At 45.4% G+C, this 24,105-nt stretch overlaps 3 protein-coding genes across 4 annotated transcripts; 2 read left to right on the plus strand and 1 right to left on the minus strand.

The window, feature by feature from the left end:
• Positions 1-85: 85 nt before the first annotated feature.
• Positions 86-10,010, minus strand: LOC122619327 (protein Skeletor, isoforms B/C). 2 transcript variants are annotated; one of them, XM_043796187.1, is made up of 8 exons: positions 9,355-10,010; positions 6,802-7,305; positions 6,013-6,272; positions 4,996-5,095; positions 3,272-4,048; positions 2,969-3,162; positions 2,496-2,912; positions 2,204-2,365 (listed from the first exon to the last, which is right to left on the minus strand). In XM_043796187.1, the coding sequence occupies exons 1-8, from the start codon at positions 9,413-9,415 to the stop codon at positions 2,324-2,326; spliced, it is 2,355 nt and encodes a 784-aa protein (XP_043652122.1). In that variant the 5' UTR covers positions 9,416-10,010; the 3' UTR covers positions 2,204-2,323. The 2 variants fall into 2 exon arrangements, with proteins under 2 accessions (XP_043652121.1, XP_043652122.1); XM_043796186.1 differs by having other exon boundaries at positions 86-2,912.
• A 5,586-nt stretch (positions 10,011-15,596) lies between these two features.
• On the plus strand, positions 15,597-18,890 carry LOC122620017 (phytanoyl-CoA dioxygenase domain-containing protein 1). Its single transcript, XM_043797282.1, has 3 exons — positions 15,597-15,794; positions 17,710-18,367; positions 18,591-18,890. The coding sequence occupies exons 1-3, from the start codon at positions 15,771-15,773 to the stop codon at positions 18,773-18,775; spliced, it is 867 nt and encodes a 288-aa protein (XP_043653217.1). The 5' UTR covers positions 15,597-15,770; the 3' UTR covers positions 18,776-18,890.
• A 530-nt stretch (positions 18,891-19,420) lies between these two features.
• Positions 19,421-22,781, plus strand: LOC122618897. Its single transcript, XM_043795493.1, has 13 exons — positions 19,421-19,578; positions 19,696-20,040; positions 20,095-20,241; positions 20,301-20,584; positions 20,640-20,773; positions 20,833-21,036; positions 21,120-21,130; positions 21,241-21,342; positions 21,424-21,768; positions 21,822-21,968; positions 22,023-22,306; positions 22,362-22,501; positions 22,556-22,781. Exons 1-13 carry the CDS (start codon positions 19,488-19,490, stop codon positions 22,764-22,766), a joined length of 2,445 nt encoding a protein of 814 aa, XP_043651428.1. The 5' UTR covers positions 19,421-19,487; the 3' UTR covers positions 22,767-22,781.
• The last annotated feature ends 1,324 nt before the right edge of the window (positions 22,782-24,105 follow it).

Below are 24,105 nucleotides of genomic sequence, written 5' to 3' on the forward strand. Positions count from 1 at the left end.
CATATAATCATTTCCAGTTGAACCGGCAATCAAACACACATGAGATTACTTCTTGGTTTTATTTCACAACGACTAAAATGCGGCTTATACAGAATCGGTTAGCTTAGCTAATAAAATTCATGCGTTCGTTTAAAATTAAGAGCATCATAATTGTTAAAAGAAAACTACGGGCTAATACAGGTTTACGAGTAAATGTAACGTGGTTATGAGAGTCGTACACCCCAAAACGGTTAAATGCTAGTTTCTTGCTTATAATTTCGCTATTGCAGATCCTACGCTCTTCGGCCCTCCGGCTTCAGAAGCTGCAGCTTGGTGGAAATGGGTCTCAGCGATGATGAGGACAATGGCGATGAGGACGACGATGATAGGGTGGATGTGGATGCTCCTGTCGATGAGGAGTACGGATAGATGGTGCTGCCACTGCTGCTCGAGAACACAGGAGTGGTTCGACTGAAGGGCGCTGGATGGGAATACTCCGAGACGGGTTGCGGTTCTGTGCCTCGGAATTCCTGTGGCAGCTCTCCTCGATAGACTCCAAACTGGGGTGTGGTACGGACCAGCTGCTCCAAGGGGGTCAATCCGTACTGGGCATGTCGCTGGTGGACGCCGCCGTTGTCCGGTGCATCCAATTTGGGCGGCAGCACCAGGCTACTGTCCACCACCGACTTGCCATCGAAGGTGTACAGGGCTCCACTCGGCAGCTGGGTATGGGGAATCTTGCGGTTATCCGGCGGCAGGTAGTAGGTGTCTATCCGTTCCGCAGCAGCCGCCACTCGGTCATCCATGTCCAGTTCCAGCTCATCCGCATACATCTCTTCTTCATCGGGACCAAAGAGGTCTTCCAGCAGTGCGGAATCCAGTTTCTTGGTGGTGTTTCTGGGAATGTCTTGTGTTGTGGTTACGGCATCTTTTTTGGTTGTCTCTTCCAGTGGCTCCACATCATCCGCCTCCGGCATGGGCTCCATTTCCAGCTCCTCTTCGTTTAAGTCGTCTCCAAAGAGTTCGTCCAGGGTGGGCTTTCTTAACTCCGAAGCGGAGGGCAGGGCGTGCTCCAGAGCTGCCGAGGGCAATCTCAGAGCCGATGCCGTGGGACTAACCTCCTTCACGTTGACCCTCAGCACTTTTGTGGCATTCGTACTGTCCAAGGGCGATGGTATAAACATGGGCTCGAAGCTCTGCGTTTCACTGCCTCCCTGCTGGGCTGTCAGGAAGAGGGTATCCGTTTCCATCACCTCATCGATTTCCGTGCCAGGATCCTCGCGTCGATGGGCCACCTGGTCGATGATCTCCTTGGGCAGTTGGACGCCAGTGCCATCGGTTCTAACGATGGGTCTGAATCCGCTCTCGACGATCACGGTGTCGGGTTTGAAGCCCTGATTTACGGCAGGACGCATACTGGCGATTTCCTCCTGGGAGGGTTCCTTTACAGCAGGACGTTTCACCAGCGGAATGGTCGTGGTTGAGCTGGGAATGGAGACAGAGGAGGTTTTGGGTTTCTGCTCCCCCTTTCCGCCTGCCTGCTTGAAGAAAGCCGTATTTTGCAGAGAGCCCTGCGGTTCCAGGTCCACATAAGGTACTGGAATCTTGGGCTTACCCTTGACCTTGAGTCGCTCTCCCTTGCTATTCAGCCCGCCCAGCTCAGTGGGCTGACCCAGGAGCAAAACAGACGCGGCCAGCGGTTGCAGGGGGAAAGGTTTCTCCTTGACGAAGGGCTTCAGCAATCCCGGTATCGGCTTTCTGTAGTGACTGACAATCAGGGAGGGTTGTTGCTGCAGAAGCACGGGATGCTGCTGCGGATGTGGATGCGGATGCAGGTGCGGATGCTGCTGCGGAAGTATGGGCCTTGAGGCCGGAACCTTCTTGATCGGAGCGGGGAAAGGTCGACGGCCGGGCAGCTTAACCGGATGGAAGAGTGGGGCGTTCTGCGGCGGACGCAGAAACTCAGAGAGTCCAATGGTTTTCTGGGCCAGCGCTGGAAGATTAGCGGTTAGATTGTGGTGATGCAAATGGAGATGCGGGTGGGGGGCATGCTGCGGTTGGTGGTGCAGGCGATGCAAGTGCGGGGGATAATGGATGGGATGGGGACCAGCCGAGAGTATGGGTAGCTTCAGGTTGGCAGAGGTTAAGGTGGCTGATGGAGATGGGTATGCGGATGCGGATGCGGATTGAGATGGCGATGGAGATGCGTTCAGCGTGTGGGCATGGGTCTCGCCCAGCAGAATCTCGGGTCGCGAGCTGATCTCGGTTGGGGTCACGTTCGGTTTCTGGTGCGGATTCGGAATCGGGTTCTGGTTGGGATGGTTGGGGTTCAGATTCGGGTTCTTCAGTAGGCTCTCCTCGAGAGCCTCAGCAGCGCGGATGCCATCTGAAATCAGTTTGGTTATTTCCGAAGATTTCGTTATTTCAAAACTCAGTTTGGGCGGTGTTCCGTTCATATTGTGGTTCTTAATCAAATCGGTTTGGTGCTTCAATAAAAAATTATCGTTGGCGCTGACCTTGGTTTCGTGCCGGACGGACGCCTCTCCGGCGTAGTCCTCGTGCACAGGCGCCGGTTCCGCGGCGTTGGCCACCGCCGGCAGCCGGATTTCGTGGCGTTCGGAGGCGGCTCCCTTCAGTCCGGCCGCTTCCGAGTCACAGGAGTCGTGCACGTGGATCTTCCATCCCAGATAGCGGTGTGTGAAGCAGTGGTAGTACACCGTGTCCGGCGTACTCCGGTCCGGCTTCCAGGTAATCACGCCCGGCTCACCGGCATCGCACTTGAGGGTCAGGGTGCGCTGGTAGGCGCCGAAGGACTGGTAGTCGTCCGCCGGAGGACCCTCCACGTCCGGTGTCCAGTTGCAGAGGCGGCCCACGCCGGTGGGCGTGACCTGGCCGGACCGGGAGCGATGTACTCCGGCGTAGATGCGCACGGCCTACAGCAGGGAAATGGGTATTTCAGTTAGAGATTTATAAGCGAAATCGATTTCACCTTCTTCTCCTCTTCGCGTTTGTGCTCGTATCCTCCCACAGGATCGTCACTGATGTAGAACGGATGGTACTTGGCTGGAATATCCGGGTTGTTTCCGCCCTCCACCACAAAGGTGTAGGTCTTGCCGCGCACCACGTGGATCTCGGGGATCAGAAGTCCGTTGATGTACCAGGAAATTCCCCATCCGACGTGTCCTAAAGTATACAACTTACTTATTAAGTATCTTGGTATGAATGTGACATATATTTTAATCTTTTCTATATGATCAACAGCTCTTTGTAACGATATAAGACAGACACCCACCTGTGATGGCCGGATAGCCGTGCTTTCCTCCCGTGGGACCCATCTGGGCATAGAACACTCCGTCCTCTGGCTCGTGGCACTGAATGGCCGGGATGTCCCAGGCGCCATTGCTGTTCACTGGCTTCGGAGTGGGCACTGGGCGCCTTTGGGTGATGATCGCTGTCTCCTGGCGCCGCTGCGGTGGCTGACGATGCAGTGCCTCCGCCCGATTCTCGTAGAATTCCTCGGCGGGTTCTACGTTGGGCTTGCCTGCTGGCGGATAACCAGCTCCGCCAGTGGAACTCTGGGCCGCGGGAGCAGAGTCCTCCTCCTCCAATGAGTTGCTGCCGGCACGAGCTCCCTCTGGCAAGGGGCAGTTCCACTTGGGCTGGCGACCGAACTCGATCTGGTGCAGATGCTTGTTGTAGAAAGTGTGGAAGCTGACCTCCTGGTAATCGTTAAGTGGTCCAATTGCCCACACCACTGATTCCGCTTCCTTCATCGAGATGGGCAGATCCAGGCGATCCGTGGCTGCCAGGGATCTTTGGTAGGTCACAATCGAGTAGCCATTCACCATGGCCGCGTTGAGTAGACGTATGGAGTTGGTCTTCTCTGAGATTTTGGTGTCGGGACAAGCGCCACGCCCACCTGAGCACTGCGCCTTGCCCTCCAGGAAGTAGTCCGTGGCAAATCCATTTCCGGTTTGTGGATCCACCCAGGCCACCACTGCATCCGCGCCAATCATCTGGCTAATGTTCTTGTTCGGCGAAATTCCAAAGGACATGTAGTGGTTCGGTTCTGCGGGGACATAAATGTGATGAGAGCCTTTCACAAATCACTCAGTAAACTATTAATGGGTTCATCTTATGAATGAACTCAAGGCATTTCCATTTGCCAATCCTGCTTGGAGAGCAGTTAAGTTCTACGGTAAGTGCTGGGAGCCCCACAATCAACGAAAGTCGATCGCCCCAATTCTGGCCTGGTCAACCGGTCGGCGGGCATTTTCCAGGTGAAAATTCCTGGCGGCATTCTTAGCGGTTGCAAATTGCCGAGATTGGAGTAAGACCAGTGGCGGTTGGATATGGACATAGTATGCCCACGGTGATCGTGATTGCAGATGCAACCAAACAAATTGCCATCCATTTGGCCACCCCATCCCAGCCAGCAGTCGAGTTGCGCAATAAAACCAGTCGTCATAATTCGCAACTTGTTATTCTGCCAACCGATGCTGCTGCTGCTGCTGCTTCCAATGGAAGCTGCTGATCGGTCAATTTGGATGCTAACTGGATTTTATTGTTGCCATCTCGGCCCCCCTCTCCGCTAACTGTACTCGATGAAATGTCAAAGCATCATAAATCATCGGCTGCAGATGCAGCATGTGGCATGCAGCATGCCGAAGGCTTGTCACCAAGTGGGATAGGTCAGGTAAAGGGTTTAGCTCAGCAAAGAGTCTTGAATTGAAAAGGTGTCTTTTTTGTGGATTTCCTAACTCATTGGAAACTGTGATTGCATAAAAGGGCAACAAAAATTAATTAAAATGTATGATGTTTGTATGACATAAGTTCAATTACTAAAAGAATCACTTGAAATATAACTTGCTTTTTCCTTAAGACTTACTATGAAGTTGTATATATTGAAAAATAAACGTAATTAGACAGCTTCAATTAACACACAGCTAATATCATCACAGCTTATGGAAGGGGGCAACTTCCGCTAATTAGGAGCAGTTAGCACCCAGAACTTACCCAATTTGGCCACCAACTGGACCACGATGCTCTCGCCGGCCACCGCCCAGCGCACCTCGAATGCCAGATCGTCGTAGAGCACCTCGCAGTTGAGCTTCGACTGGAAGAGATTGGTTTAAGGGAAGGTTCGATTGGATCGGAAGCGGAAACGGAGCCGGAAACGGATATGGAATTGGAATCGGATTGGAAAATGTGCGGTGCGGGTGTGTGTGTCTGTGCGTGTAGGTGTGAATGTGGACTGGGTTTTTTTTTTTGGTTTGGAGGGGGAGGAGAAAGCTTTGCCAAAGTCAAAATTTTGAGCATACCCGAAATGTTTGCATTTTTGTTTTGCTGTATTCGAAAGAGTTTTGCTTTTCGAATGGTTTTATTATACAAAATGAAAAATGTTTTTGATTTCGCTTGGGTGTGTTAGTATGTTGATCAAAAGGATATGTGTATGTGTGTGTGTGGGGGGATTTGTGTGTGTCTGTGTTATGTGTGGTGTGCGTTTTGTGTGTTTGGTTGTTTTGTGTATTGTGGATTTCGAGGGGGAGGAACAATTAGGATTCAGTCCCACACAGATTTCATTTTGTATAAGACGCTCCCGGAGCTCAAGCTCAAGCAAAAGCTGATCAAGACAACAAAACACAAATAACAAGCAGGTGAGTATTACATAGACACATATATTATAGAATGTGTTGCACATATGTATGTATATAAGTTATATATAGATATATATATTTTGGATCTCTCCTCCTCCGCCGTCCATCTAGCTTACAGTCTAGGAATTTCCGGTCACGACTCGTGATGCCGGATCCGATTCGAATCGATTGATAAATATTTTGCATATACACAACAATAAATACGCTTGCATAAATAGAGTTACACACAATTACACCCATCTACCGCGATCAGCTACCGCAATCGACTATCTGCGATCAGCTATCTGCGATTAGCGATCAGCGATCAGCGATCAGTAGTAAGTAGTAGTAATCAGCGCTGCAGCTCGCTTAAGATCTGGCTGGCGTTCTTCTTTACCTGAGGACTGATTCCGAGCATCTTCAGGGAGGGCGGCACATTGAGGCCCTCCGGCAGGCGAACGTGGCCGAAGTCCACGGTGAAGGCCTCGCACCAAACGCCAAAGTGACCAATGTCGAAGATGGTCAGGTCATCGGGCAGGGTCAGCACAATGGTCTTGCGCTCGTAGCGACGCAGCGGATTCTCCTTGCCATTCTCGTCCGGAATCCTCAGGCCGTCGGAAGTGGGCCGCTGGCCACGACCCACCCAGAATTTGGCATCTGAAAGTAATATTTGGGGGGAACTTTTATACCACCTAATTGCCAAATAACAAATCCTCCTTGAAGCCATTCTAATCAGTTCACTCGTTTCAGGTTTATTTAATTAATATGTTATTGTATTCATTTGGTTTACTTATGACGAAAGCACTTTAGCGATCTAGTATATTTGGTTGTCATTATTTTCAGGGTAAATTCCCCAAATTAAAAGAATTTTTCAATAAATAATGCATTTCATTGTTATCAACTTCATTCTCGGTATTTTATGTGCTTTGGAATTGATTCTTTGAAATATGTTGAAATTATGAAGCAAAAATACATTTCATTTATAAATGGTAATTGATTTGTGCTCAAAAATATTATAATCTATTTGCACTTCACAAAATCTCTAACTCTTCTGAATACCTAACATGGACAAGAAGTCACCAGAACATTCTTTAGTATTTGAGACAGATTAGAATGACTGGTATGCTTAGGGGAGTATAAAGCTCATAGAGAGTATTGCAAATCCAAATGCTGGAGTGGTACCCACCTGGCGCCTCTCCGTCGTAGCTAAAGTTGGGCACCAGCAGCGTTTGGGCGTCCACGATGACAATGTTCTCGGAGGAGACGCCATGGACGCCCCTCAGAGCGCTGATCTTCTGTGGCCGCGGGAAGTCCAAGTTGGGCGGAATGGAAACGTCGCCGAAGTTCACCGCAAACTCATCGCACCACACCGAAAACCACTTGATGTCGCGCAGTGTTTTGCCCTCGGGCAGCGACAGGGTGACGTCCTTGTTCCGGTAGCGGCGGGTCAGGGAGGCGGTTCCGCCCCTCTCGTCCCTCAGCCGGGCGGCACCTTCATTACTTGGCCGCCCAGTGTTGCCCACATAGAAGTAGGCAGCTGGCGCCTCGCCGTCGTAGTTGAACTTCTTGATGAAGATGGTGCGGGAATCGACGGCGTACACATCGCCGGAGACACCGTGGTGGAGGCGGGTCAGGGCGCCGATCTTGGTGCCATAATAGGGGTAGGCGGCGTCTCCAAAGCTGACTAGGCCTGCAAGCACAAACACAAACACAAAAACAATCAAAAGAATCGGTTAGGCAAGCGGCCAAAACAAAAGACTTAGGCAACAAACTTGGCGCTAGCTGAGTCAGTGGGCAATGAATACACAGGCGAGATCTTCGCAGCCACTTAGCGACCTTTTAATTAGTCGTACACTGGGGGAAATAAAATGGCTTTAGCTTGTCCAACATCACTGTATGCATGTAATAATTAGGTATTAATGATTGACACAATGTTCAATTAAATAATTTCCGATTAAAAATGCGACTTGTTTATTGTTACGATATTATATAGCTGATTGTCTTCTATATTATCAGTGTTTTTCATTTCTATGCCGACGGGTTCCAGGCAAACAGATAAACCAAAACAAGCAATACAAACAGAAATCTACGAAAGCGATGTGTCATAGCCAAAACTCGATCGCAGTCTTTGTTCTTGGAGCACAGGAAGTTTCGGATTTACGGATTTACGGCAAATAAATTTTGAATACAATCCGAAAATTCGTGAGGCGTGTAACACCAAAACAAAAATGAAAAAATGGTAAAACAAACAAAAAAGCAAAAACAAAAACAGGTCTTAATGGGAACTAATTCTCATTAGGAGATGAATGGTTCTAAGCCGACTTTAATGGGCCAACTTTGTTTGCTTTGTGGGCTGGCGAATTTCGCTTTGAAAACTTCCCACTTCACCTTCACAGACTTGGCTTCAGCTCTTGCTGCTGTGGCTGGAGTTGGTGTTGTTGTTCAAATTCAATTTATCTGTGTTTTATTACAATCTTTTTGTTGCTATTGTGTGTGCTTTGTTTTTTGCATGGGCCATAAACACGTTTCTGTTTTTTTAAACTGCCATCAAATGGTTTGTCGGGGCGACATGGTCGCCATGGCCTGCAGTTATTTTTTTATTTTTGACACAACCCGATCGGTTTTTTTTTATATTTGTTTTTACCCGCTGGCCGGTTCACTTTTCCGTGGCCATGGCTTCGGCTGCTCCAAATTTTGCGCAGATGCGGACGAGTCTTTCTCGTTTGCCAGATTCTAAGGCTGGCCAGTTTGTCGGCCACGAATCCAATACGATCCGATCTGCCCAGCCGATTTCCGCCCGGCTGGCCCAGAATCCATCATTGATTTAAAGCTCGCGGGGCAGTTGCCAGCTGGCATGCAAAATGCCAAAGGTGTAATTAAAAGCAATCGCAGTCTTATTAATGATGATCGGGCTGAAGTCAGACGGAGCCATTAGGCAGGCTCACAACGAGCACTCAACTATTGGCCAAGCCAACCCATCGAACTGGTTGGGGGCAATTGGCAATTGGCAATCATCTGAAGCCTCTCGAATTGCGAAACCAACGCATCAAAAGCATAAAATCGCACACGAAAAGACATTATTCACTTGAGGATATTTTTACCGAAATATTTCACAATGTTCGATATTTCAATTAAATGATTACTCCTCATTATCATTCGATCTTGCGGGATTTTAATTAATCTAATTGTTTTCTGGTTCGTATTGAATGTCAATTGGGATTTAATATACGTGGTATCTAAAATCGGAGTTCAGTGAATATTTTAAATAATTTATAAAATAAATTCATTTTTTATTCGCACGACTAGCCAACCCAGAGACCTACTTTCCCAGCGGCTTTTCCACACGCTAGGAGGTCTTCGAAATGGTATCAAGGAAACGCTTTAGCAATTTATGCAAATCCCCGGTGGAAATGCTAATGCAGTCCGCCAGTGGGACAATTGTGGAGTTGGTCAGCGGTTCAACGGTCAGCGCGATCATAAAAGCTGATGAATATTCAACTGGCTGGCACCGCACTCACAAAAGATGATATATACATCGGATTCGTATTCGGCATGTCATTGAGCTGTGTGGCTCATATTAACAGGTCACTAATCTAGTTTCTGAATATCAGCATCTGTATCTGAAGCTGTATCTGAAGCTGTAGGTGTATCTGTATCTGTATCTGCAGCTGTGTCTGCATCGCTATCCGTTCAATTTGCATCACAATGGCACTTATAAATCATTGCCCGGGGTACTTACAGCTTAATGCGGCCAATAGGCCAAATAGCAGCAGCCAAGGTTTATCCTTCATTGCCAACATGGCTAACGGTTGCAAAAGTGTGCCTGCGTGTGTCTGGGTTTTCTTTTGCTTCTATTTTGTTTGGCAGCGTGGGTGTTTGGGCACAGGCCCCGATATAATTCGGACTTTTCCCGGCAGGATGTGACTATCCTGGCACTAGCAATTACACACACACACTCGCGCTTTGGGTTAGAGAATGAAAGATAGAGAGAGAGAACTGCACTCGCGAATGAAATTCGAGTTGGTATTGATCCAGGGATCTTTTTTGGGGTTCCACTTAGCCAGGTATCTCGCGACCGAACGCAACGAACTCCAAAACCGCACTGATCGCCAGCGATCTTGGCTGTCAGCAAAGAGTTGAAAAACTTTCGGACCCGCCGCTGCCGCATCTGCTTCCGCTCCCCTCCCGCTCTCGCAGCCGACGCCGGCAGCACTGTTTGGGTGTCTGGTTTGGCTGCCAATGTTGCTGCTGCTGCTGCGGCTGCTTTTAGCCTGAATGTTGCTGCTGTGCATTTGCAGTGGATGTTGCTGATGCTGTTGTCATGTTAGTGCTGTTGCTTTAACTGTTATCGTTGCAGCTGATGTTGCTGCTGTTACCGTTGATGTTGCTAACGTGATAGTACCGCAGCTTAGGCTATTGCTGAAGCTTATGTTGCAGCTGTTACTGCTTATGTTATATTTATGCTGCTGCTGTTATGTTTACTTTGGCTATTGCAAATTATGTACATTGCTATTACTTGCTGTTGCTGCTGGGCCAAAACTCTTTTAGCCATTTGTTGTGATCACCTGGCTCTCCAGTGACCCACTGTAGTCGTTGCCTCTATGTTGTTATTGTTGCCCGTCAGCAATAATTTTTGCGATGGCTGCTGTCGCGCAGTACCCTCAAAAAAATTGAAAAAAAAAACAAAGATAAACTTCAAACGTCTTTCTGCCGCGGCGCCTTTTCGGCCAAGTTAAATACACTTTTTTGCACACCTTCTGTCATTTTTCATGTCTTCTTATGTCTTCTCATGTGTTTCTTCTATTTTTCGTTACCCACTTCGTTGTTTGTTGCTGCTGAATTTAAATGTTATTCTGCGTGTTGAACTTGTTTCGCTGCTAATGCAATTTATTTTGGTCAAATTATGGCGTGCTTCGAAAATCTCGAATGCTCGATACCCTCTTTTGTTGGGCATTACGTGCAGTTTTTACTTATTGCACGCGTAACTTGTGTATTCCCTTTTGAAACTATTTCCGCGATTATTGTTTCTCACGTTTACAGAAATCGCGTTGTGTTGGATTTTCTTTGAAAACTGTTGTTTAAATAGTTTTTGAGGGCAGTATGTGTCAAATTATAAAACTGATAAACTGCCCTTAACACATTTCTTGCGATTTTACTTTTGCGATTTTACTTTTCTTTCACCATTCACATGGTAACTAAACATTCATTTTCCGTTTCCTTATAGCCATGTGCTGTTGTGTACTTGCAGATTACTTTGTTGATATTGTCTCACCTTTTCGATTGAATAATACCAAAAAAGTAATTTGCTTTTTGTAATGTATCCCTTTGCACTTTCGATTACTGGATTACCGGATTAGATAATCAGCCATGGCAGCTAGTTCGTCGTGATGGATTTGCTCCCCGGTTCGGAGGTGAAAGAAAGCAGATTGGCAATTCGTGATCCGTTGCCAAGTTCACAACTGGTGGCCGGAGGCCCTCGAAGTTACCAATAAAGAGTGGGAAATCACAAAAGGTCAGGCGGTAAGTGTGCGGTTACCAACGCTTGTTAACCGTTTGCTTCCCGCTTACATAATTCAATTAGGGCCCGGCTATAATGGAGATAATTTCTGGGAGCCCGATAAAAGCCATAACAGCGACGACATTGGCCGAAGTCAAGGCGAATACCAAGTCTAGGTTTGGGCATCCTTTTGTTCTTGGCCAAGGCCCCGAATCTTTTGTGGCTTTGTGGCAGCACTCGAGCTTTGTTCGCCATACATCGCGCGGCTTAAACCCCATCTTTTGTGGCAACCACAAAAGGCAACGGCGAATCAATAACCTCTGGCCGCAGATGATGATTTTAATGTCCCAAAGCGGCGTTATGATTTTTGCCAAATTCAAATTAGGTTTCAACAGATTTGCCTAAGTGGTGCCAAAAAGCCGTTTTTCGTAGTGATTTTTGCAACCTGGTGTTCGGTTCCACAGCTGGCAACGTGATCGACGATTTTGCATGGGGAGCGTGTAATTATGAGGGAAATGCTGGAAATACTGAAATGAGGCAAAAACGCACATTTCGTATAAATTACCGACAGTCATCATGTTTCAGGTCGCTTTTAATGCTTCTTTCACTTTGAAGACAGGCAGACGAACAAAAACGCATATGGGGCTGTTGTAAAACGCTTTCATAATCAACTGGCTGCGAAGGTGGAGCCATCGGGGAACCTCTTTTTCCGGCTGACTTTCCCACTCCCCCAATACCCTTCTCTTTATCGGAAACCATGTCGAGGCTTAGCCGGGAGTACACTTGGGAAAATTCCTCACTAATATACTAGTAGTATAATATTCTTACAGTGAAAGGTATCAGAATATAATTAGTTGTTGTTCCGAAGATTAGATTTGTCTGTGCATTTTTATGTATTATATACGCTATTTTTTGGCCAGTGTGGGACTGCCTCAATGTGCGTAATTTGGATTGCCATCAAATTAGTTTTTAATTTCTCAACTGACATTGGGCATAGATTGAACACAAAAGCACGAACAAACATTATTAACTTGGCTACCACTTTTGGGTGCCCAGCTGGTCTTCTTCTGGCCACTTTCGCATTTGCATGGCATGGCCAACTCGGCTGGCGAGCATTAGATTTATGGCTTTAAGTCGACGTTGTCTCGCTCTTTCGGCCAGTTGATTGATCCGAAAATTATGCACGCGCACGATAAAGCCAGCATATTCGACCATCCAAACAAATCCGACCATCCATGATTCCATGATTCCATGATTCCACGATGATGAAGCCCCAACGTGTCGCGTAATTAGCCTTTGTTATGCGAATTTCTTAGGGTGGCTCTGCTTGCTGATTTATAGCCGTCGGTGGTTGGAGGTGGAACAGCATCTCATGGATCGCTTTTTCAAGAAAATTGAACAGCGTGGAGAAAGTTGCCCACTTCTGGGATCCGCGTCCATAGACGACTATATTGCATTATCTATGCATCTGCGATCGTTTCCCTTTCCTGACAGCTCGCCTCGCATTTCCAGCACTTCCTCTCACTTGCATCATGCATTTCAAATATCGCCGCGTATCAAGGTGCATGCTTTCAATATCGTTGCCAAGCGACTGGGGCTAAGGTCAGGCTCCAATCATTCAGATCGGCATGGGGGGCCTGTCCCAAATAAACAAAACGAAGTCATAAAAATATGGCTAATCTACGGAGCACTAAAGCCAGCATCCTATTGGGAAAAATAATCGCAAACAGCAGGCAAACAGAAGTGGAATTACCTTAACTTATCAAAAAATTAATATATATTAAAACTTAAGCTTCATATGTGAAAACTTTTTTCCAAGTGCTTAGTTTGGCCAGCAACTTCTAGTTTACTCAATGATCTTTTAGATACTTAATCTGACGGGTTCTTCTCCAAAAATCATTTGGTGCTCGACCAGCTTATGATAATCAGCGGACACACCGCTGACCACTTAATTACAGGGTATGCAAATTGGAAAGGCAGCTCAGCTTAATTTATGGCCCGCTGACAAGGCACATTCTAATCATCAGCAGAAGCGAAAATAACATTCACCTTCTGTGGCCAAAAAGCACGAAAAAACAGTCGAATTAAAGCAATGCGAATGAAGCAAAGTTGAATTTGTTATCAGTTTGTTGTTTGTTTGCCCAGCCAGGCCAATCGCGTGCCTGCGATGTGAATTCATTTAATTAGTCTCGCACACAGGCACACGACCAGGCCAAAAGAAGAACCCACCGATGACCTTGGACCGCTGGTGGGTGATGGGTGATGGCTAATAGATGGGCTAGTGGATGGGCGAGATGCCGATGGCTGATGGAGGGGATCTACTTGGCCGCACATTGTTTATGACTTGATTGTTCAGCTGCGAGCAAACACCTTGCCCCTTGGTGGCACCACCCACCCCCTCTTCCACCTGCCACTTTTCCACTTCTTGTGTGAGTCAAGGCCACACAGCAGCCAATCTGCACGATGGCTTCTAATTTGAATTTTACAACATGCACTTACTGTGATGCCTCGCAGTGCCTCGAATAATGCTGTTTGTATTTGCCTGCCTTATTTATGGCCGCAGCCAGTGCAATTAATCTTCTGTGGAGCCGCAGTAGATGCGAAATGCGAATGCGAACTGCGAATGCAGCATCTGAAATGTAGTAGTACTAAGTCACAGGCACATGGCATAAATTTCCTGCCTGCTTGTTTATCATCTAACCATTTTCATTTGGCGACTCTTTATGGCATTTTCAGTGGCAGTTAGTCGCCGGATTTAGTTAGTCGCTTGCCTAGTTAGTGGGTGTGGGCCGAGTTGTCGAGTTGCCGAGTATTGAATGGTTGGGTCGAGGTGCAGTCAAAAAGTGGCACTTACGGCCTTTGTTTGTGCCTCATGCTGCTCAAGCTGGCCAAGTCAGCATTGAAGATGTGCAAATATTTGCGTATTTGCGTATTTGCACACAAGTGCGGCGTACAAGTCCGAAATTAAGTTGTCAAGGAAATATATAACAAATATTAAATGGGCGGATAGTTCGAGCGCACTATGGTGCACTCACACGGCAGCATGTTTGCATTCCACAAGTGCTTGCAAATATTATTTTCAGTGTGGGGGATATGCCAGCTGCAGACAGGGAACTCAATTTGTATTTAATCTGTGGATACTGTGGATAAGTCAATGAAAAGATAGATATTTTCAATACATGAGTAATGAATTGTGTTGGTCTCTTCGGGGATAATTAAAGTTGCCCTCCCAATTGAGCACATAAACTTAATTAAGTTGCCAGTTTCCAAAAGTTTGTTAACCAGCTCAACTAATGAATATTTCAGTACTCTCAGCTTTGTTAGCCATCTCAGCTTCGAGGCATCTGCAATTAGCCGCGGAGCAACAATAGTTTTGCATACATTTCTTGAGCGCCGTGAAAAGCCGGTGAGGCAATCGCAGTTACAAGTCAGGCGGGGAAACAAACGAATAACGGCCCCCACGCACAGGCGGCAATTAACTGGCACGCAGACACCCCAGAGTGCACTGGGAGAAAAGTGTAGTAACATAGATATCATGGATAGCAGTATCATCATAAATATAGTTAATCTGCATGCTACACTTTAGGTATAGACTACTTCTTGAAACGTTACCTTGAGTAATATCTAGAACCGTAATACTCATAAAGGGAACTTTTTCTTAGTGTAGTTACATGTACACTGCAATGTACAAAAGCAATTTGTGCATTTGACGCGAGGATGCCTGATGAACATATGTATGCACGAATATAAAGACAATGAAGTCATGTGGAAGACCCAGACCGCCGACTGGTGATCGCAAGCGGCACACGTGTGCCAGGAGAAGAAAAATGGGTTTTCCATGGGAAAAGGGAGAAAGAGTCGTTTAGTGTGTACTTGATGGGCACCAGAATCAGCTTGGAGATTGCGCCACACACAACAATAGCGCAAAGTTAAAGTGGACAGGCCAGAGTAATTCTTATTTATCAAAGTCAATGGCTAGTCTGGCACACATAGCAGCTGATAAAGAAACTGGCCAGGGAATTATCAAACATGAATGAAAGCAAATTGTTGTTCGCCGATGTTAGAATGCCCTTGCACTTATAAAATTGTGATAGGGCAATGCTTGTTTTGCTTGAAGATTCCTGTTACTCAAGCTTCTGATATTTTCGCAGTTTCTAAGAAGCATTTAAATTACATTAAAAACAATGAAGATGCCCTCTTATGCACAATTACACATTCCAATTTAATAATCTAATAAAAATGACTTTCCACTCTATTTAAGTATATTTCGTAAGCCTATGCCTCAATTTGATATACCCGAGCAATAAAGAAGAGTACATCAACAGAAGCGGCAACACGCGCTGAAAGTTAACAGCACCGCTCGCTGCTATCTAACAGAGGTAGAGAGTGATCGCCGCTGCTTAGAATGAAATGTAACGGTTAAACGCCGCGTGGGAGCAGCCGCCAGTCAGATATTTTCGTTTTCGAGTGTTTTCGAAAATTTCTCTACCGATCAGTTTTAAAAGACACGCCAAACAGTGCGAAACGTTCTCGATCGCTGCGGAAAGGCAATTTCAGTACAAAACCATAACAAAAGTTCCGGAGTTCGCGTTGTTTGAATAGAAAACAAAAGTAATAATTAATTCATATCAAAATAAACAAACAGAAATCGACACAAAATGCACAGCAAATTGTTGGACGAGGTGGGTATTCATATTCATATTCAATCAATCGATGGATCGATCGATTCTTGCATTAACGTAAATCTATTTTGGAACACAACGTATTATTTATTGGAGGCACTCTTAGTTAGTCATCCTCATCCTGGGATGACTTGGCCCAAAGAGTCATCGTGTTATTTACAATCATCGGCATCATAAACATTTCGTTGGCTCGGGAAATTCAATGTCGGAAAAGCATTCTTTTGTTGCTCTGCAGAATAAAGAAAAGACAAGGAAATGTTTGCAGATTGAGGAAATGTTTTCGGATTCTGGAAACTTTACCCATTTGGTTAAACCAAACACAGATCAACTTTTCTTAATACCAGACTAGTTTCCAAGCAACGTGTGCGGCTCATAATAACGATATGGTGGTTAATTATGGTTTAGAATAGTTTGTTGACAAACTGGTTTGCACTTGGTCAGCTTTTGGATTCGATTGAATATTCAATTCAGCATACAATTCATGAGTTTGTTTCAAACTTAAAGGCTAACAGTGAAGAAAAACGTACTAGAATGACGATTAAATTGCTTTACTAAGGATTTTAAATATTTTCTTTATCTATAGAACTTAATAATTTAAACCAAAGCTAATCGTACATAATGTGTGCAGCATTGTACTACTTTTTGTGGTGCTATTAATCAATTAAGATTTTCTCAGTGTACTCTACGCCCAAGTTCTAGTTCAACTGGCCATTACCCAACATGTGGATTACAAATTAATGCAAACAAGCTTTACTTCAAGCACCTGCCATTATCAAATTCAACGCGATTACAAAATCAGCTGGCTCAGCATGTTATATGACAAACACTGAGCATACGCGATGAATGCAACTACTGATTGCCGACCCTCCGGTGTAATTTTCCATGCACACGCCTTTGTAATGGAACCACATACGAGTATGGTACATACATATATGGTGCATTGTACATAGAGCACCATCCGGAAAATGGCCCCACTTTCCTGCCCCTTTTTCCGATGATTTACCTCGCTGTTCCGATCGCTAGCCTCAGATCGACAGCTGACCCCATCTCTTTCGTCTTCGTCTTTTCGATCACTTCAGGTGATTTTGTGGGCTGCCTTTGAGTCACGGCGACTATTTTTACTCTCGTTTTTCATTTTCAGAATTCTCGCTCAAGCAATTTAAATTTATTTAATTTAACCACACTCATTCCACACTCATGCCACACTCATGAACCGGGAGAAGGAATGGGAGAGCACCCACAACAAAAGTGAATTGCTAACCAAGCCGAAATGGTATTGCTCTTCCTGAAAAGTTGCGCCTAAATCCAAGAGAGATTGATTGCTCAACAAAGCAAACATTTATCAATGTTTAGCTGCCACTTTGATAGCCAATCCACTGTACCCCTTCTGAAATATGCATTAGAACCAGAGAATGTGTGAATTTTCAATTTCACGTTGAGTGATTTCAATGAATGAGCACGGATTTCGGTTCGTGGGTTTATGTCAGGCGGAATTAACATTTTGACGAGCACCGGAATTTGTTAATTAGCGAACGTCAGGCAGGTGAACAAAGTGAACTAGTGCACTGCGCGGAAAAAAGATCACTCTTTGAGTAAATAAGTAGGCTCACAATTTTCTTAACTTTAAACAGTAGTTTCCTATGCTGGGTCGGTTTTGTTTCCTTTTTTGCAATGTAGATGGCTGTGATAATGGCATATTACCCCCGAGTTCGAAGTGGCAAGCGCGTGCCCATAACGCAGTCGGTCACTCGGTCAGTTGGGGCGATAATGCCACCAGCCCCCGTAGAGTCCGGTTAGAGATTGCCGGATCCGCCAGACCAGACGGCGCAGGCGATAAGCTACGAGTACTTGCATATGGCTTAAAAAGATTATTCCCTGAATTGACTGAGACCTTCACCCGCTTGCCTATTTGCAGCTGAATGAAAACGGCTACATTGTCATCGAGGACTTCCTCACCGCCGAGGAAGTGGACTCGCTGTACCAGGCGGGAAGAGCGCTGTGCCTGGATGCTCCGCAGAACAACCGGAAGATCTTCAGCACCATCAAGCAGGAGGATGCACAGGGCAAGGAGCTGTACTTCATGGAGTCGGGCGACAAAGTGCGTTACTTCTTCGAAAAGGGGGCCGTGGGCGATGAGGGTCAGCTGCTGGTGGATCCCATGATCGCGCTCAACAAAGTGGGCCACGCTCTGCATGTGGAGCATCCTGCCTTCAATGCCATCACCTTCAGCAACCGGGTGCGGGAGATCTGCTGGCAGCTGAACTACAACAAGCCGGCCGTCTGCCAAAGCATGTACATCTACAAGAATCCCGGAGTGGGTGGCGAGGTGACGCCGCATCAGGACTCGTGGTTCCTGCACACGGATCCCAACTCGGCGGTGGGCTTTTGGCTGGCCCTCGAGGATTGCACCCTGCAGAACGGCTGCCTGCAGTTCATCAAGGGATCCCACAAGAGTGGCGTCCACAGGCGCTACCTCCGCAATCCCGACAAGGATGCCAGCGAGCTGATGGTCTACGATCGGGCTGCTCCCATCTATCCGCAGTCCAGCTTCACGCCGATGCAAGTCAGCAAGGGTAAGTTCTTAAAAAAGCTTTTATCTAAGTACTGCAGAGTAGTAGCTTTAAATTAGATCTTTATGGGGTTTAAGTGAAGAGTAAATATCTCGTTGGGTGCTTTTTATCAGCCCAAGTGTAATTTAGTTCTACCTTTGGCCTTGTCGCATTATGAGTTATCTTAGTGGACTTCTCATTAACCATTATCATTACATATTATAATGTTTTACTTAATTTTTTCCAGGCACCTGCATTCTAATCCATGGAAATGTGGTGCACAAGAGTGAGCCGAATCGTTCGCAGAAGAGTCGCCACGCCTACACCTTCCACGTCATCGAGACTGAGAACAACGTCAAGTATTCGGAGGACAATTGGCTGCAGGCGCCGAAGGACAAGCCATTCCCTGTCCTCTTCGAGCGCAAGGCCTGAGGATCTGGTGGAGATCGTGATTCGGTATTTTCGCATATAAGACTCTAGTTCCGTTGTACACGCCAACATGTATGATGTAATTGTAAATGTAAAGAATAAACTTCCTACTGTATTACAATTTGAATTCAAGCTGGGCTCACGCGGGCGTAAGCAGTACACAGGGGTCAAGCAGTGTGTAAAGCAGTGGTGTGGGCTCGAGCCAGTGAGCAAGCAGTTGATAGCAACTGATAGCAAAGAGCGAACGACCGACCTTATAACAATTGTACTAATCAAAATTAAACGATACCAGAGAGCAGAACGAGACCACGGTCATGGTACAGTAGATACACAATAAAGGCGAAGAATATCCTCCTGGCTCATTGTGACAAATATTAGATATAAAAGCTAAGCCTTTTATATAAGAACTAGTCTTCCAAAATGGTGATACACTGATCGCTGATTGCTCTTGTTGATTAAAACAAGTGAGGCCCCGCTACTGTGACGTAAACGAGTTTTCCACCATCCGAAATTCTCGTTCAAATTTGATAAAATTATCTGTGTCCGCCACCTCGCGGGTCGCGCGTTGGCGTTACGATCGTCGAGAGATAAGTCTATTAGTGGTAGTAGTAGTAGTAGTAGTAGTAGGGCACTGGAACTGAACTCGGACACTAGCTAACACAACTCAGTGTGCCTCCAGCTGTCAGTCGCAGCAGATCGTACATATAGGAGTAAAATGGCCACCAGCAAGTGGGAATCCGACGAGGAGATACAGTACTTTCGCGAGTATCTGCGCATCCCAAGCGTACATCCCGATCCGGACTATGGTTGGTATCTGCGACAATAACGAGTGTAATAAAATGTAGTTGGACAAAACTGTATTACATTTTAATGAAATCAAGTGGCAGATTTAATGATTAAGATATTTACACTCACCTCTTTAGCACCATGCGTTGAATTCCTAAGACAACAGGCAGATCTGATGGATCTGCCGATAAAAGTGTATTACCCAGCAAATGAACAGAATCCCGTGGTGGTTTTGACTTGGGAAGGCCTCGCTCCCGAGTTGCCCAGCATTCTGCTAAACTCCCATATGGACGTAGTGCCCGTGTTCCCAGAAAACTGGACCCACCCACCATTTGGAGCCGACATCGATGAGGAGGGTCGCATTTTCGCCAGGGGCACACAGGATATGAAGTCCGTGGGAATGCAGCACCTTGCCGCCATTAGAGCGCTGAAAAGAAGTGGAGCGAAATTCAAACGAACCATCCACATCTCATTTGTGGCGGGTTAGTAAGTTACAAGAGCTATTCCATAATATATCTAAACTTCTGTTCACTTAGATGAGGAGATGGGCGGTCGCTATGGCATGCGACCTTTTGTGCCCACTGATGATTTTCGTGCTCTAAATGTGGGATTTGCAATGGACGAGGGATTAGCTTCACCCGATGAGCATCTTCCTCTTTTCTACGCAGAGCGAGCAGTTTGGCGTAAGTTAAACTATATGTACATTAGATGAAAGTTCACTTCAGTTGACCCATTCAAACAGGTGTGTATTTCAACATCAGTGGAACTGCCGGCCATGGATCGCTTTTGCTGCCCAACACAGCTGGTGTTAAGCTGAACTATATAGTGGGGAAGATGATGGAGTTTCGCAGGAGTCAAGTGCAGAGATTGGAGAACAATCCAGACTTGGTCATCGGCGATGTCACGACCATTAACTTGACCAAACTGGGTGGGGGAGTTCAGAGCAATGTGGTGCCTCCTTCGCTGATGGTTTGCTTCGATTGCCGCTTGGCTCTCGATGTGGATTTCAAGGAGTTTGAGTCCAATGTAGGTGCTGTTCTCATCTTAAATGCTCCTCAAACTAACCTCTTTGGATATTTAGCTACACAAATGGTGCGACGATGTGGGTGGTGGCGTCGAGATCACCTACGAGCAGAAGCAGCCCAAAGTCCCGCCCACCGCCATCGATGATAGCAATCCCTTCTGGCTTGCTTTCAAGAAAGCCACCGATGATATGTAAGTGTTCTTATCTAATTAAGATAGGGGTATTTATAATAGCATTATTAATCTTTCAGGCACATCTCCATCAAGCCACAAATATTTACCGGTGGCACTGACAGCAGATACATCCGTGCCGTTGGCATCCCAGCCTTGGGATTTTCCCCCATGAACAACACACCTGTGCTGCTCCACGACCACGATGAGTTCATCCAGGCGGACATCTATCTGCGCGGTGTGCAGATTTTTCAGAACATTATTCGCAACGTAGCTAATGCCTAGTTAATCCCTTATATTTTTGTTTGTTGTATACGATAACAGTTATAAGATAAATAAACTCACTGAAACAATGTCTATTTCAGAGCTTTCGTTTATGTTGGTTGGCTTTGGATTAAATTGGTATCTGCAGATAAAACTAATAAAAGTTTAATAAAAACTTTTGTAGACAAGATGTCACTTTGGATTCAGTTTTGTCTGAGCTTTAGATAGAAACACAATGGCTGCTAGGAACTGGGAGACCAACGAGGAGATCAAATATTTCCGCGAATACCTGCGCATTCCAACTGTGCATCCAAATCCCGATTATGGTGGGTATTCAAAAGATATTATCAGATTAGTACAAGAAAAAGTACCTTTAAATAAATAACAAATAACTTTTATTACACTAGAACCTTGCGTTGAATTCCTAAAGCGTCAGGCTGAGGATTTGGATCTACCCGTTAAGGTTTTCCATCCCCTCGATAAGCAAAATCCCGTGGTCGTTCTCACCTGGGAGGGCACTGAAAGGGAATGGCCGAGTATCTTGCTAAACTCCCACATGGATGTAGTGCCCGTATTCCCCGAAAACTGGACCCATCCACCGTTTGGGGCAGACATCGATGAGGAGGGTCGCATTTATGCCAGAGGTTCCCAGGACATGAAGTGTGTGGGGTTGCAGTACTTGGCGGCCATCAGATCGTTGAAAGCCAAAGGATTGAGATTCAAGCGAACCATTCACATATCATTCGTTCCCGGTAAGTAACCCTATAAGTATCAACATTTCTTTCAACGAATTTTTCTCGATTAGATGAAGAGTTGGGTGGGCGAAAGGGAATGATGCCTTTTGTCAGTTCGGATGAGTTTAAGGCTCTAAATATTGGCTTTTCCCTGGACGAGGGAATCGCTTCTCCGACTTCCGAGTTTCCCGTTTTCTACGCCGAGCGAACTGTGAAAGGTAAGTAAAATAATTTCAACTTGCAGTTTAACACTAACCTATGGATGTTTTCAGGTGTAATTTTTAAGATCAGTGGATCAGCGGGACATGGCTTGCTTCTAATGCCGAATACAGCGGGCGAGAAGCTAAGTTATATAACTAGCAAGATGATGGAGTTCCGTGCGAGTCAGCAAAAGCTCTTGAAGGATAATCCAGAGTTGCAGATTGGCGATGTGACCACCATTAACCTGACCATCGTCAGTGGCGGAGTCCAAAGCAATGTGGTGCCACCCTTGCTGACAGTCGTTTTCGAAGTTCGATTGTCTTTGGATCGTAAAGTATCCGACTTTAAAGCTTATGTGGGTACCCAAATTAAAAGATCTTTAAATTACTTATTACTAGCTTCCATTATAGTTGGAGAACTTGTGTGAGGAGGCTGGTGGCGACATCGAGTTCGAGTTCACTTCAAACCGAAGAAGCGAACACACTGCTCCCACCGTCACTGATGAGTCTAATCCCTTTTGGGTGGCCTTTAAAAGTGCCACAGATGAGCTGTGAGTTTAGAATAATCTTTGAATAATCTTCATTATATAATGCATATGTTTCAGAGGTCTGAAGACCAAACTGCAGGTCTTTCCCGGCGGCACCGATAGTCGCTACATTCGCGATAAAGGCATTCCTGCATTGGGATTTTCTCCTATGAATAACACTCCGGTTCTCTTGCACGACCACGATGAGTTTCTTCATGCGGAAACGTACTTAAAAGGTGTTGAGATATACAAAAAAATTATTGAAAACTTGGCCAACGTTGAAAACTAATTTCTTCTGAATTAGCCATGCTTAAAGCAAAAATTAAAATGTTTCCTTTGTTTCTTTGTATGTAACAAAAAAAAACTAGAGTTGAAAAATTTTTTTAAATTTATATATCGTTAAATGTTATTGGCTATTATTAAAAATAAAAACCAATATAACTTTCTAATTTAACGGACCTGCAAATATTTTACACAATAGTATCGAAAACACTTACATTACATATGTTTTTAAAATAAACGTCGAATGTAATATGGGTGGGTGTAACGACTATGTTAAGCGCGTACTCAAAAGCGGAGCAAAACTGGGCTAATGCTAAAGCAAGGACAGCAACCATTCATTTAGTACCTGTAAACTTCAAAAACCGGCGGTTACAATTTTAAATTACTTAACGATAATCCAACACCCCAATGAAACATATATTAAAAAGAAATACAAATTTATAAATATAAAGATATAAAAATTAAATAATTACTTACATAATACCATTCGTTGTAAAAATTCTTTGTCAGTTAAACTCCGGTATAAATGGAATTTTCCAAAAATAATTTTTACTAGGAAAACATTTGCTAAAAAGTTAAATCTAGAATAAATGTTAAGGTTATTGCGTTACATATTTACATATTTACACATCTTAAAGAATAACACATTTTTAAAAATCTTTTAAGCACAAGTGTTTGGGGCCAACAATAATCTATTATTTATGTATTTATTATAATATATAGAGTAGTTTTCAAAACTAAACTAACTGAAGTAGTAGAGCGCTGGCTGCAGGGCAAATAATCTGTTATATACCAACGTAGATAATTGTATTAATTTAGAGTTTTCTAGAAAAACTTAATAAGCTCATCATAACCATGGGAGTTGAGTTTAGCCAAAGTGGAGCTTGCAAATGCTGTACTCCACCTCCGGTCAGGGAAAAGTCCGCCGTCCTCAGGATGCCCACCTCGCAAGTGTCCCCAGCCATAAGTGTGTAGTTGGCCAACTTTTTGCGGCTCTTATGCTGCGGGTCTTTTGTTGGCCGCCTTGGGCTGCTGGGGCTGCTGGCTCTTACGTGTAATGTTCTCTCATGTTGCAAAACGATTTGTTGGAGCCAAGATTTATGAACTTGTTCCCACTGACAGTCGACAGTGGTTAAGGTAACACACACGGCCATCTGTGCGCGTGAGTGTGCGTGTGTGAGTGAGTGTGTGAGTGTGTGCGTGAACATGCCGCCTAATTAGAAGATTTTAATTATCTGTTTTCAATCAGCTTCCATTGAGATAATGATAATGCTGCCGCAGCCTTGTTCTTGTTCGCATTTCGCATCTTTTTCGGCCCCCAGTTTTACTTCGCTGTGCATTTTTTT

Source organism: Drosophila teissieri, chromosome 3R (assembly GCF_016746235.2).
Source record: "Drosophila teissieri strain GT53w chromosome 3R, Prin_Dtei_1.1, whole genome shotgun sequence".
Classification (NCBI taxonomy): domain Eukaryota; kingdom Metazoa; phylum Arthropoda; class Insecta; order Diptera; family Drosophilidae; genus Drosophila; species Drosophila teissieri.